Source organism: Typopeltis vanoorti, chromosome 11 (assembly GCF_054136105.1).
Source record: "Typopeltis vanoorti isolate ZY-2024b chromosome 11, IOZ_Tvanoo_1.0, whole genome shotgun sequence".
Taxonomy (NCBI): domain Eukaryota; kingdom Metazoa; phylum Arthropoda; class Arachnida; order Uropygi; family Thelyphonidae; genus Typopeltis; species Typopeltis vanoorti.
The window spans coordinates 50,633,604-50,649,943 of NC_143559.1; the positions used below are offsets into that span (position 1 = coordinate 50,633,604).

At 34.7% G+C, this 16,340-nt stretch overlaps 1 protein-coding gene across 2 annotated transcripts in view; it reads left to right on the top strand.

Annotated features, from left to right (window-relative positions):
- Window positions 1–16,340, top strand: part of LOC150101569 (uncharacterized) — a 288,212-nt gene that overhangs the window by 166,927 nt on the left and 104,945 nt on the right. For both annotated transcript variants that reach the window (XM_090400919.1, XM_090400920.1), the window contains exon 13: window positions 7,608–7,782. In XM_090400919.1, the coding sequence (XP_090257045.1) occupies window positions 7,608–7,782 (175 nt within the window). The remainder of the gene's footprint in view (window positions 1–7,607; window positions 7,783–16,340) is intronic.

Below are 16,340 nucleotides of genomic sequence, written 5' to 3' on the forward strand. Positions count from 1 at the left end.
TTAGAATTGGAGAAGTACAGGAAGATGGTTTAATGTTAAACCTGGTGTGAGACAAGGATGTACATTATCCCCTCTGTTATTCATTATCTATATGGATCACATTATGAAGGAAAGTGGTAATAAACATGATATCAGAATTGGAGATGTTAATGTCAGCTCTTTGCTTTATGCGGACGTTGTTATACTTCTAAATATATCCGCTACAAGTTTGCAAGATTGCCTGACTAAATTGAATAACTGTTGTAATAGATATGGTATGAAGGTCAGTGATAAAAATACGAAGACAATGAAAATAGGTAGAATCGTTGAAAATGTCAACTGAGTTGTGAACAGAGAACCTGATGAACAAGTAAAACATTTGAGTTACTTATGCACGATTTTTAGTGAAGATGGTTAATTAAATATGGAAATAGACAAAATCAACAAAGCAGGTGTAGTAGGAAGTCAACTGAATAATTTTATATGGAATAAGAGAGAAATTATGTAAAATATTCTGGAGGTTGTTGAAGAAGCTTAGAAATGGAGGAAAGAGTGCTGTAAAAGGAGTCAGAGATGATAAAGGTGACGTGAAAATGGGAGAAGAAGATACCCTTGAAGTGTGGAGTAATTCGAAAAATTGCTAAATGAAACAAGCAGTGATAGCACAGTGGTAAAAAACACTGACCAGGCATGCGGTCAGGGATATATATCCATACTTGAAGTAGAAAAAGCCATGAAAGGCTTGAAATGTAGAAAAGGCAGCAGCAGTAGATGATATTCGACCAGAAATGCTGAAGTATGGTGGTATAAAAGTCTTACAGTCGCTGAACTGCATAGGTCAGAAGGTCTGGACAGAGGGACGAATTCTTAATGATTGCAGTAGAGCTCTAATAGTACACATGTACAAAAAGGGAAATAAAACTGAATGTGAGAATTACAGAGGTATTTCCTTACTGAGTGTTCCTGGCAAGATTTATGCAAGTATACTTGAGAAACAGTTGAGAAGAATTGTGGAAGAAAAGCTTGGTGAAGAACAAGCTGGATTCAGGACAAACAGAAGCTGTCAGGATCAGATCTTCACTTTACGACAAATAGTTGAGAAAGCATGGGAATATAACAAAGATCTGTATTTAAGTTTTGTTGATCTGGAAGAGGCATATGACAAGGTTCCAAGAGAGAAGCTGTTCAATATGCTACAGTTATATGGTGTCAGTGGGGCATTATAATGAGCAATACTTAGTCTTTATTTGAAGTGTAATAAGTCAGCAGTTAGAATTGGAGAAGTACAGGAAGATGGTTTAATGTTAAACCTGGTGTGAGACAAGGATGTACATTATCCCCTCTGTTATTCATTATCTATATGGATCACATTATGAAGGAAAGTGGTAATAAACATGATATCAGAATTGGAGATGTTAATGTCAGCTCTTTGCTTTATGCGGACGTTGTTATACTTCTAAATATATCCGCTACAAGTTTGCAAGATTGCCTGACTAAATTGAATAACTGTTGTAATAGATATGGTATGAAGGTCAGTGATAAAAATACGAAGACAATGAAAATAGGTAGAATCGTTGAAAATGTCAACTGAGTTGTGAACAGAGAACCTGATGAACAAGTAAAACATTTGAGTTACTTATGCACGATTTTTAGTGAAGATGGTTAATTAAATATGGAAATAGACAAAATCAACAAAGCAGGTGTAGTAGGAAGTCAACTGAATAATTTTATATGGAATAAGAGAGAAATTATGTAAAATATTCTGGAGGTTGTTGAAGAAGCTTAGAAATGGAGGAAAGAGTGCTGTAAAAGGAGTCAGAGATGATAAAGGTGACGTGAAAATGGGAGAAGAAGATACCCTTGAAGTGTGGAGTAATTCGAAAAATTGCTAAATGAAACAAGCAGTGATAGCACAGTGGTAAAAAACACTGACCAGGCATGCGGTCAGGGATATATATCCATACTTGAAGTAGAAAAAGCCATGAAAGGCTTGAAATGTAGAAAAGGCAGCAGCAGTAGATGATATTCGACCAGAAATGCTGAAGTATGGTGGTATAAAAGTCTTACAGTCGCTGAACTGCATAGGTCAGAAGGTCTGGACAGAGGGACGAATTCTTAATGATTGCAGTAGAGCTCTAATAGTACACATGTACAAAAAGGGAAATAAAACTGAATGTGAGAATTACAGAGGTATTTCCTTACTGAGTGTTCCTGGCAAGATTTATGCAAGTATACTTGAGAAACAGTTGAGAAGAATTGTGGAAGAAAAGCTTGGTGAAGAACAAGCTGGATTCAGGACAAACAGAAGCTGTCAGGATCAGATCTTCACTTTACGACAAATAGTTGAGAAAGCATGGGAATATAACAAAGATCTGTATTTAAGTTTTGTTGATCTGGAAGAGGCATATGACAAGGTTCCAAGAGAGAAGCTGTTCAATATGCTACAGTTATATGGTGTCAGTGGGGCATTATAATGAGCAATACTTAGTCTTTATTTGAAGTGTAATAAGTCAGCAGTTAGAATTGGAGAAGTACAGGAAGATGGTTTAATGTTAAACCTGGTGTGAGACAAGGATGTACATTATCCCCTCTGTTATTCATTATCTATATGGATCACATTATGAAGGAAAGTGGTAATAAACATGATATCAGAATTGGAGATGTTAATGTCAGCTCTTTGCTTTATGCGGACGTTGTTATACTTCTAAATATATCCGCTACAAGTTTGCAAGATTGCCTGACTAAATTGAATAACTGTTGTAATAGATATGGTATGAAGGTCAGTGATAAAAATACGAAGACAATGAAAATAGGTAGAATCGTTGAAAATGTCAACTGAGTTGTGAACAGAGAACCTGATGAACAAGTAAAACATTTGAGTTACTTATGCACGATTTTTAGTGAAGATGGTTAATTAAATATGGAAATAGACAAAATCAACAAAGCAGGTGTAGTAGGAAGTCAACTGAATAATTTTATATGGAATAAGAGAGAAATTAGTCGGAACACTAAATTAGCTGTATACAAGACAGTGTTCAAACCAGTTTTAACTTATGGATCTGAGAGCTGGGTCAGAAGTAAAACACTTGACCAAAGACTAGAGACCACAGATATGAGAGTCCTGAGAGAGATTAGAGGCATGAACAGATGGCATCAATGGCAATATCATATTAAAAACAAGGATATTAGGAAAGAACTTGACATTGTCAGCATCCAGGAATGCGTTAGCAGAGCTAATCTCAGGCGGTATTGTAGCTTAAACGGAATTGGCGAGGAAAGATTAGTAAAACAAGTGTTCTCTGCCAGTTTGGCAGGAAAACGACCCAGAGGAAGACCAAGATGTAGGTGGATTGATACGGTACTAAGTGCTTTAGACGATAGAAATATAAGATCTGATAATGTTGGATTCTTGACAAGTAACAGACTGATTTGGAGGAAAATTGTAGATAGGAAGTTAGTAACGATATAATTTTTTCATGTAGTACTATCATATCCTGTACAACCCTTGAGGGTACATGTCATGAATTTGAAGGTGATTTTCATGTTATTCAATAGGTGTTACAGAATCGGATCCAGATTTATCTGGACGTATATATACGTTCTGGCTAGTTGGGGTGTTAAAGATGTCTCAGAAGGTATAGCCAACCTACTTTGATGTTGGCCTACAAGTGTCCTTCCAGCATATCAACAAGATATCTACTTTTCTAGGTTCTTCTACAGCCATGTGTCATGATGAACATTTAAACTAAATTCCGTTCCATTAGCCAGAGCAATCAGGACTTTATCCATATCCAGACACAGAGTTCTTTGGAAGAAAATTAAGGTTCTCTGTAAAAGTAATGACTCTTGGAATGTTTATATAAACAGTTATGAGACTTGACTACATGGACTGAATATAAATAAAAATAATAGACTTAAATTATGAGAAGTAGTTCTTTACAAATTCCAGAACTAAAATTAATAATTTAATGACTTAATTTAATAACTTTCATTTAATTATTTTATTTATTTATTTATTATTAAATCTTGTTAGTTATTCTAGAGCTTTAATATAATTAGACTGTGACACTCTGTATCATGTATGTGCAGTTTTCTCGTGTCATTTTTGAATATACTGGGTTCTGTTCTGTCTAATTTGAAAATCATTCTGAAGATGTCTTTCATACTATGGTAAAAATTTTATACTAATAAAAATATATGCGTATAAAAAATATTTTATGTTATTGATTAATTTATCATGTCTTATTTTCCTATATGTCAAGTTATAATATACAATGGTATCTCGCTAATCAAAACTAATAAAAACCGTGCTTGTTCGGATTAGCGAATTTCCCCCAAGAGACAATAATAACTAGCGTTTAAGTCAAAAATAATCAAAATCTAATGGTACATTAATTTTATTCTTTTAATTCTGTAATTTAATTTTTAATTTAATTTCTGTAAATAAATGAAGTAACTGATAGAAAAAAAGCTACTGTACTGTAATGTAAAACTTAAAACATAATACAATACACAAGTTTATTTTAGTAAAAAATTTAGTTTTATGTACCTGTATTGTTGAGGATTCTGATTTAATAAAATTGCATAGTTCAGTACATTAATTAATTTGCATAAAAAATATCACTTTCTTATATACAACAAAAAAAAGTTTCACAAAATAACACACAAAAAAGTTTTTTTATTAAAAAGTAATATTTATTACAAAAGTAGTATTAAAAGTAAAAAAGTCACTGATTTTCTTTTGCTTCTTTGGAGCCAAACTTTTTTCGAATGCTTCTTCTTAGAGCTGCATTAGCAGTAAAATTTTGTGGAATGGCATATCATTCTGCTTAGCCCATTCTATACACATATTAAAACTGTCAACTGCCTCTTCATGTTTTACTTTTTTTTCTTCCAGTTCTTTATCATCATCATCGTCTTCTAATTCATTCTGTAGCGTCATATTTATAACTTCAGCATCTGATTTGATTTCGAGTTCACTTTCAGTTCTACCTGTAATCCATTCTGTAACATCTGTTTGTGAAATTTCAATATCTGGATTTATTTTTTAACCAAATTATGCATGTTTTGAATTTCCTCTTTTTGTGTATTACCATAGTTATTTTAGTAAATTCTACAAGGCCAGTTTTTTCCATGATGCTCGACTTGCTTCAGGTTCGACAGCTTCCCAAGCAAACGTGAACACACAATAAATCAAAATAGGCCTACAGTATAACCATACAATCAACAGTATGAAAAATATATTGTACTGCAATAATATTAAATAAAAATAATAGTACACGAAATAATAATACGTAATAAATAAAACTTTTTTTTTCTTTCAAACCGCAGTTCGGATTACTGGAGGTTCGGATTAGTGAGATACTACTGTATATGTATTTTCCTGAAACCACTTCTGCTTCTAACAGATGCAGTACTCTTTGATCTTGCATTCTTTCTTCCACATACTGCCTGAGAAAGTTGCTTTGCCACAGCTCACAAATTCTCCTTCCTTCTTATCATGAGATTTCTCTTCTACCTAATCATCGTTTGGATAATTTAAATCTCCCCATAATGATTACTCACTTATTATTATATCTGACAAACTGTCCCATGCAAGTCCAGAAATCAATTATGAAGGCACTGTCTCTTTACTCTGCACTGGCAATACATCTAGACAGATTGCTCAGTTGTTTAAATCCATCAACATCAGAACAACCTTCTTATCAGTTAACATCTTGCATAGGTGTTCCCCTAAAGATGACATTTCATTTTACAAACATTCTGGAGTGAACAAGTGATCTTGTATACTCTAGGGTGTTTATAAAATGGAATGCTAGTTGCCAATGGAGAAGTTTACAAATCTATGAAAAAGTGCATGTCGGCGATGTGGGAAAACAAGAAGAAAAAAAGGATGGTCTAGTCACACACATTCTCGCAGAACATCACACCGTAGAATGGCCATCTGCCTCCATGCCTTATTTAGAGGAAATCACTTTCACAAGCTTGTTTAAAGATTTTTGTGGAGTAATTTCCTCGCACAACATTAAACAGAAACCAAAGAATTATATTTCATATCATCTGAAAGTCATTAATTTGTGTATTTAGCATTCAAGTTTATAATGCCAGTATCACCTACAAGTTTTAAACAACAACATACAGACTACACGATTAATTGCTGATTGTTCAGTATCTTTCAGTTTGTAAAATAACAGCTGTTTGGAGCATTTAGATTTTTTGTATGTTTCTTGTAAATCTTCCTGAAGATGCTGTCAGCCGAAAAACAGCAAAACATGTAGAAATTAGTTTTAAAAAAAAAAAATCTGTTTAACCCATTTTAATTATTTATATCATTGATAGTCAATGTTACTTTTCTTATTTCTTGTATCTTCTCCCCTTCCAAATTCACGGAAAGGGAGAAGACAGAATTACTAATAGCATGTTCCAGTATCTGTTAAGAGTCGTGATATATAGCATACTGCTGACAATGACTTTTCCCTATCCTAAACAGTAATCTATCAGGTACTTACCATTATTTGTTAGTTTTTTATTTTTTATTATTGTTCTTTTTTGTACAAAATGATATCATTAATTTAATTATTAATAAGATATTTCACCATGGACAGAAAGTTTTCTTTATAGGCTCTCAGGTATTCATGTCTATTGAGTGTCTCTCTTTTTGTGTCTTATAGTTTTGGTTAGTGAAATATGCAAAAATCTTGGAAACAATTAATGCGATTGTCAGCCTGCCATTTGTATGAGCACGGGCCCAAACAGTTGTTTTCTGAGATTTTTGTCTATTTCAGGTTATTCGTATTTGTTTAAGTTAATCAAATGTTGTCATATACCAAGTCTAGCATCTCAGATTTAAATCTACAGCTGTATAAGAGAGAGAGAGAGAGAGAGAGAGAGAGAGAGTGTGTGTGTGTGTGTGTGTGTGTGTGTGTGTGTGTGTGTGTGTGTGTGTGTGTGTGTGTGTGTGTGTTATCATAATTCATTTTTACTTGGTGGGAAATATTATTAAAAAGTTTTAATGACTGATACCAAGAGATAAAAAGATGACATGGTATAGTAAACTAGTAGTATCTTTTCAAATATATCACGTCATCTTTTTATCTCTCGGTATCAGTCATTAAAACTTTTTTATAATATATATAAAAAGTCCCCACTGTATCCAGTGTCTGTAGTAGATAGACCTGAATTGCTCCAATTTGACTGTTTGCAGTAGGTTCTTGGGTGGTGTAAATGGCGAAGAAGATGATTTGGTGCATATAAATTTTGATGTTGAGCTTGGATGTCAAACACACATACACACACACACACATGCATATATTTTATGAATTCTTGCTGTCATTATAATATGGGTTACTTTTACAAATTCATTACCAATTCATTAAAAAAAAATGGACTTTATTGAAAAATGCTATTAAAACTTAAATTGTTATAAATTTTTGAAAAATAGATACAAAATGAGCATTAGGAAATTAAAATTAGTTTTTAGAGTGGTGGTGGTGGGGGAAGGGGATGTATTTCATATTGTAGTATTATTTTAATACAACAGCATGAAATATTGTGGTATTAAATTAAAACCATAATATACTTCATATCCAGAATTCACATGATACTTTCATCATTTCAAAATTTAATAGGTATCTTCACAGCTTTGAAGATTTTTATCGAAAGTTAGGATGTACCATGTCATCAAATGTTAGATCAACTCGAGTGAGGCATCGCTCTGACAGAAACTTCATCATGACAAGAAATCGAGACCGTGATATTAGTGCTACAAGAGGTAAACAGCAAAGTAAAGATTCCAAGGAGAAGGTATTATTTTTAAGTTTAATACAGTTTGCAAAAATAACTGATATTGAATACTCATAGCATGTACATGAAGATATGGTATTCCATATTTCTTGGCTGTTGACTTGACTTTTACTAACTTGGTGAGATGTAGTAATAATCCCATATTTCTACAAATATAGCCAGTTGATATATAATGGTTATATCAACCAGAGAAAGTAGGTATGCAGTAAACAGAAGTTGAGCAAATCATTCTTCTCATTTTATAAAGATGTGAAGAAATGCTAAAGTTTTGTTTGATTCCATTTTCAATGTGATTTTGAACCTGAAGTGTGTTATTAATTTTGTGAAAGAGGACTTGTAGGTCTTGATGTGAGTTATGGCAAAAATATCATATCTATATTGAAATGTTAGGATATATATATATATATATTTTATAAGCTGATAAAATTAAAGTTGACCAGAATTTTCAATAGTTGAAAACAAGTGTAATTTCTTCCATTTCTATAGAGTTTGCCTTCTCAGCTAAAATATGCAGATTTAGAGGAACATTAGTGAAGAGAGTTTATTATCAAAACTAATCATTAGCTCATCATCAGAAAATCAAGTTTTAATTTTTCAATTTTTGAGATGAAGTTGGCAGTATTTTTTATATAAGAATAACCAACAAGGGGAATCAGAAAGTTAGAAAGAAGCCTAGAAATTTTGAAGGTTGGGCTTCCTATTTAGGAAGATCTCCTGGGTAGCGTAGCATGTTCAAAAACTTAAAAAATTTTAAGTTTTTGAACATTGTCTGGATAAAGAGACTTGACATTATCTAGTAGATTATTTAGCTTATAAGTTGAGTGTTAGTAGCATCTCTTTCAATGCCAACATAGGCATTACTATATAAATAAGAAGTAGAATGCACAACTGGGACATTTACTTTATCTGCTCTTGTAATTTTTGTTATTCTGCAGACTATTGAGAGCCTTTAATTTTAACAGAGAGAGAGAGGAATATTAAGTTCAGATATTTTAGACGTACAGATAATTTTTTATGGCCTTGAAGTGAATTGTATTCCTGTCTTCATAGGAAAGGTAAGAGATATTGCATTCAGTATTATGTAGAAAATCCAACTAAGAGGAATGTTTAGGACTTTTATGATTATGTCCTCAGGCTAAATCCTGTCTAGGATGCCAAGAACCTTGCTTTTTTTGCTGAAGGTGATTAGCCCATCTCATACAGAGGTGGCAGGGTTTTTCATCATGGTAAACAGCCAAACTGACCATAAGAGTACATGCATTTAACAGACATTATAACACTGTCCTCACAGCCCGAGTTGCTTCAGATGTAAATCCAAAACAACCACCCATTCTCAGGATAAAACATTAAGTTCATCCTGTGTTGGAAGTTGATTTGAGAGAATGACAACCAATTTATTACAAGGAAGATTGCATGAAGTGGGAAGTCTGTTTTGAAGCTTTGCTACTCATTATTGAGATAATGAACATGCTTTTGATAAGCTGAATTTCTTTATTCTTTTGAAATATATATACAACTGAATTGGATAGTTCATGGTCTAAGATGTTAGAAAGTGCAGATTCTAAACTGGAAATTCCAAGAATTGCCTAAGAGAATTCTGTCTGTTTTTGTGATCTTAAGCTCATAAAGGGGAATGGTTTGCTTTAGGCAGATATTATGTGCACTTGGAAATTTAACTTGAAAGTAATGGAGAAAGTCAATAACAGCCAACTTTTTTTCATTTGATGAACACTAATTAATCAGTCATCATCAGTATGGTCTCTTCTACTATCACCCCACAGCAGTCCCATGGCCATCCTTTCCTCTTCTGGACCATGGAAAAGTTTGAAATTGTGGTTTCTGTTGATACCCCCCTGTAGGTATTTGATCAAGTCTAAAATAGAGGCCTTCTTACGCTAACATCTGATGGTTTCCCTCCTATCATTTGTGATTGGATTACTAGTTTCCTGTCTGATGAGACAAACATCCATCATTCTCGTATTATGATGAATCATTCATCACACGATGCACATTTTTTCAGTTTCTTTGTTAATGTTATAGCTCTCTGTTTTAGTCCACATTCTTCCTCCTACATAAGTGAACTTCTCTCTTTCATTAATCTGAAATCCTGTCCATTGTTTTGTTGATGACAGTATACTCCATTTCTCTTCATCATTTGTGATCCCTTGCAGTGTTCAAATGATTTGGCTTCTAGATCTTTCATAATGAGTGCTGTAAACACTGATCAAGTTGAGTGAAGAAAATCAGTTGTCCCTTCTTGAACTTATTTTGTACCTAGCATATCCTAGCACAAACAAATCTCAGCTAGCAAAATCTGGTATCTTCTTTCATTCAAAATGCTGCTTCATGCCTATAGAGCTCCTAATTATCATTACCATTACTGTTCTCACATTTGAGACGGTGCACCAATGCCTCCTTAAAAATGGTGCTTGTGAAAATGGTATTTTCAAATGCATTCCTTTAACAAAGTGGCTACCTCCATTCAATCATTTGCCTCTAATATTGTATAAACATAAGCAACTAGTCAACAGTCATATACATTTCAATTCCAAAATTATTGCATACCAGCTGCTCATCATCTTCTTTCTGCTTCTGCTTTTTGAAACTGTTTTTACCAATAAATATATAACCTCTAATTCAAGAAACTCAACAGAATTCTTCTTTTTTCCTAATTACTTGCCTACACTGGTACTCTTGGGCTATAATTGTTTGATCTCTTATGTGTATGGTTGACATAAACACCCCCTAACATCCAAAAATTTCAAATTTTATGTCACCTTTATCATTTCTGATTTCTTTTACAGTGTTCTTTCATTTTCCCTCTTTTTCTAAGATTTTTCAATAGCTTTCAGTACATTTTATCACCTTGATGTTTATCTTGTCTATTCTTACCAAAATCCTGTGAGTTTTGTTTGCTGCACACAGCTTGGATTTCTTATATTTGCTAGAAAATGTGATTTATTTTTTCCAAGACTGTTCTATATCTTCTTGAGTCTATTATGAAATTTTGATTTTTTCTATCTTTGTAGACAACTTTGCCGCATCCCTCTCTGACTGAATCAAAATGTAGGTCACCTCTGAAAGCTGCTCATCTTTAATAATTTGTTTTAAAAAGTTTTGTACCTATATTTCATTTCAATGTTCTTACTCATACTTGTTCCGAAGACTAACACTGGAAAGTAATTAAGAATTGAAAAATAACTGAGTTTTTAGTCTCCTTGGAGATGTCACATACTAATAATAAAAATAGGCGTTTAATGAGAAAAAGAAAATTAAGCAGCAAAATAAGAAACAAAGCACACGGAAATAGGTAAGTCAGGAAGTAACGGAAATCAGGTAACTGATGTTTGTAAAAAGAAAGATTATTTTATATGGTGACTCTGTAATAAAACATGCTATTGATGAGCAAGTTATAACTTCGAGTTATCCTGGAGCGAATATTAAGAATATAAAGGAAGCAATTCAAAAACAGAAAAGAAAAGTAAATGAGATTGTAATTGTAGTAGGTACTAATGACTTAACTAGTGATAAGTTCAGTATGAGAGAGGACATGAAAGTGTTGTTGGAAGAAGCGAGAGTGAAGAGTGAGAAAGTTAAAATCGTCAGTATTTTACCTCAATATGATAAAAATAAATTAAGAAGAAAGGCTATAATGGCAAATAATTTGATGCATAGGCTGTGTAGAAGGAATGGATGCGAGTTTTTGGATGTGTGGAGTAAGTTTGAGGGAAGATTGGATTTGTATAAGAGGGATAGTCTACTTGAATGCGTTTGGTATCAGGAGTCTAGAAAAACTAATAACTGGTATGAGGCCTAACACAGAGAGTCAGGGAAACTAAATTATAAAGGGAGGAATGGTGAGAATGTGAGTGTAAGAGCGAAAATGTTACATGTGTTAATGACGGGAATGGGCTTAGTCATGGAAATGACTAAGCCCATTTCCGTTGACAAGGAGAGAACGATTTTGACTTTATGTTCATCTGATTTGGACCCATCAAACGTGTGCAAAGATGTCTACATGTATAAGGCACTAGAGAAGAATATCTGCAGGTTGCCAACTGTATCATGCAGATTGCAGACAAGAGTATACAAAAGAACATGCAGGTAGATTATTATGCCTATATACGAATGCTAGGGGTATCAGAAACAAAGGGGTAGAGTTTGTTGCTTAGTCAATATGTTGGGAGCTCAGATTGTAGGCATTAGTGAGACCTGGCTATCAGAATCAGACATACTAACTGGTATTGAGTGTAAAGGGTATTGTATTTTTAGGAAGGATAAAGAGGATAGGAGAGGAGGTGGCATGCTGCTAATATCAGATGACTTGAATGCAGTTAGAGTTGAGACCTGTGATTGTAGTACTACTACTAACAGTATTTTATATGGCAGAGAGTTTGAAGCCATATGATGTGAGGTAGAATCTGACAAAAATCAATTGCATAGGGGAGTGTTGTTATAGACCTGGTGGATTGATTGCTAGTGATGAAGAAATGCATCACCAAATTGAAAAGATGAGCGTGAAAACGGTAATCATAACAGGATACTTTTATTATCCAAATATTGAATTAGAATCTCATGAGAAGGATGAAAATGCAGTTATTGAGCTGCAGCATGTGACAGAAGGAACTCTAGGTCAAAGAGTATGAGATTTGATTATAGTGTCAGAGGGCGTTTCAGTTAAAGACATAACTATTCTGCTATGATTGGTGACAGTGATCATACGGTACTCACTTGGGAAGTGACTAAGTTCATGAATGTTCCATTCAGAAAGGTTACATGCTGAACAACAAAGCAGGAAATTATGACCAACTGAGAAATATACTAAGTTCAGTGGAATGGGATCTGTTGCTGGATGGGAAGAATATCGAGTGCATGGAAATCATTTAAACAATACTTAATTGATGCAGTATCAGAATGTGTCCTGAGAGTTCAAAGAATAAATAGGTTAGGAGTCAAGTGGATTTGTAATCTTACTAAGCAAGAGTTTCGTAAGAAAAGAATGTTGTGGAAGGAATGACATGTTCGTAAGGATGATGTCCATTATGAAAATTGTGAACAGTAGGCTAGAAGAGTCATAACCGTTGAAAGCTAAGTCTGAGTATGAAAAGAAACTGGCTCTGAGGATAAAGACAACTCACAAGAATTCTATCAATATGCTGCAAGTAAAAGAAAGAATGAATATGAAAGAACAATAACTCTTCTAAATGCAGATTGCACGGAGGTGAGAGATGCAGATGAGGTTGTTCAACTAATAAGTGGCCATTTTGCTAAAAGCTATCAACCTGGTGTATGCAACATTGAGCTCACTGCTACCTCTTCACTGGATGAAGAAATTCTACTGTATGAAAGTGAGGTATTAGAGCTATTACCTGTATAAGAATTCAGCTATAGGGTCTAATGGGATATCATCACGAGTGCTAAAACAGTCTTCAGCTGAACTGGCTGTTCCTTTGACCAGGCTATATGCTATGAGTCTCAGAACAGGGAAGACTCCACGAGAATGGAAAGAATGTATGGTAATTCCATTGCACAAGGGTGATACGAAGACCATGTATCCAACTATTGACCAATTAGTATCTCAGGAGTGGCGGTGAACATTTTAGGAAAAAATGGTTAGGACTCTCATTCAGAAATTGGTTGACAGTGAATCTCTACTTTGCAATGAACAGTGTGGGTTTACTAAGGTAAAGTCATGTTTTAACAACTTGCTCACATTCTATAATAATGTTATCATTGAATTAGACAAGGGGAATGGATACATGATTTCACCACTATCCCCACCCCTGGCGAACTTCTTTCTGGAGATTTTTGAAGAGAAAGCCTTAAACTCTGCCCCACAAAAACCCACTGTTTGGCTTTGCTACGTTGATGATGTGTTCGCTATTTTGCCACATGGCTCAGATACACTCCACTCCTTCTTAACACACTTAAACAACCAACACCCCAGAATCCAGTTCACCTTGGAAAAAGAGGAAAACAACAGTCCCCCTTTCCTAGATACTGTAATCACTCGCCAGCCTGATGGATCCTTGGTTTTCTCTGTTTACAGAAAACCCACCCATTTCACCTGCAATCCCTCCCCCTCCTCACAACAATATGGGGTTATAAAAACACTATATAACAGAGCAAAATTAATCTGTTCAGATGACAATGAACTAAACCACATCCTTAATACTTTCTTAGCCAATGGCTACAACCCCCAAAAAATATTAAAACCAGTTAACCACAAAACAAAGAGTACACTAAATCCATCACCATTCCCTATATCCGGGGCATCTATGAAAAAATAACCAAAATCTTAAAAAAAATGTGACCTGACTTCTTGTTACAAACCATATAAAAAATTGGCATCCCTTATCCACTCCACCAAAGACCAACCACTTCACCTAGACCTACCTGGGGTATACGAGGTAGGTCCAGGGGAAGTAACAGCTGCTAACAATATTACAGTTTACAGCATTACAGTAACAATATGACAGTTTACAGCTGCCTTTGCAGCTGTAAACTGTCTTACTTTGGCCAAACAGGCAGGACAGCAAATGTCAGGATTTCGGAACACAAAGACTACATCCGGTTTCACCAGTACAGCCATCTGGGCTTGCAGACCATGCTCTGGTTACCCGTCACAGAATACATTGGAAGAATGCCACGTTAATATACCGCAGCAAGTTAAAATATGAAAGATTGTTCATAGAATCAGCCGCAGCTCTAAAAAAACTTTCCAAACCTCAACAAATTTGGGTGCATGAGACTGTCCCAAATTTGGGAAGCTTGCATCATGAGAACATCAGCCCAACAGCCAAGACAACCCAATATAGCCTGCTAGGGGGCACCATTAGGATTCTATGAACAACAGTAGTTTCTCTCTTCTGCCTCATTTGCTTTTTTGCAGTGCCTGCATGCATGCGTCATAGTTATGTTCCCATGAAGATGTCAATGTGACATTGCCGAAATATAGGAGGTATTTATTAAAGTTTCTTTTAATTAATATTCCAATATACATTGTAAATTTCTTAAATAATTTAATAGTCAGGAAATAGATACACCATCATACTTTTGGATTTTGCTAAGGCTTTTGAAAGAATACAGCATGGTAGACCGTTGCAGAAATTGGAGAATATGGTTTTGGATTATAAAATATTAAGCATGGATAAGAGGATCCCTAGTGCAAAAACACACTAGAATCAGATTATATGATGTCTTGTCAAAACCAGCTCTGCTGTATGGAAGCAAAACATGGATCATAAAAAGGCAAGATGAAAAACGAATTCAAACAGCAGAAATGAAGTTTCTCCGAAAAATTAAAAACAGCTGGATATACCAAGTAAGACCATAAAACAAATGAAGAAATTTTACAATCCCTGAATATAAAACCAATTAATTACTACATAAGACAGTATAAACAAAAATGGATAGAACATTTAAATTTAATGGACAACAGCAGACTACCAAAAATATTATACAGATATAAAATAAATGAGAAAAGAAGAAGAATCGGAAGACCAAGAAAGAGATGGCATGAGACTGGAACAGGCCATCTTGCCTAAACTCCATGTTAGGAAGAAGAAGACTGGTGTGATTAGATATCCAATGTTGTATTATATTGGTGGGATTATGCTAGAAGAAACTGACGAGGCTAGGGATCTTGGAGTGTTAGTAGATAGGAAATTGAAGTTCAGGGGCCATATAGCAAAGATTTCAAATACAACTCAAAAGATAATTGCAATGCTGAAACGAATGTTCACATGTAAATATAAGGATGTCATTTTGCCTCTTTACAAGGCCTTGATAAGACCTCACTTGGACTATTGTGCACAGGTTTCCGTTGTGATTCTGATATATTGGAGAGAGTGCAAAGGAGAGTGTTAAAAATGATATCAGGATTGTGCAATACTATTATTATTACGTGACACCTCCAGGGAGTCCAAGGACTCATCAAGGGAGGGCACCTACTCTGCAGCTCTCTGCTCCACCACTCAAATACAATAACTGCAACTACACCAATGTCCTCTACCAGCATGTTTGTGACAGACAGTCACAAACATCCATGCCCAAGGTGGGATTCGAACCTACAGCCTTTTGGCTGGAGAGCAGATATGCTGAAAGCTGGTAAGAGGGGGGGGGGGGGAGCTAGATTTTTCTCTCTTAAGAAAGATTGAGAATTTGTAGACTGCAGACACTAGCAAACAGGAGAAAGAAGTATAATATGATTGAGGCTTACAAACTTCTGAAAGGATCATACAGTTATTCGTTTGATGGAATTTTTCAATATATGGAGGGTGGGGAAAGGACAAGAGGTCATCCTTGGAAGCTGAGAATGAATGCTGCTAAGAAGAGGGTGGGGGCTAGATTTTTCTCTCATAGGGTGGTGCGTGATTGGAATGGATTGCCATTGGTGTTGTGAGTACAAGAATTCAACAATAAATATGATAGCTGGTGTGTGTAGTATGTGGCCTCTCTCGATGAGTCCCTCACTCCCTGGAGGTCTCTCTTAATAATAATAATAATTTCATTTTTATGGATTATACTTCATAATTTTATTTGTTTATTTATTCTTA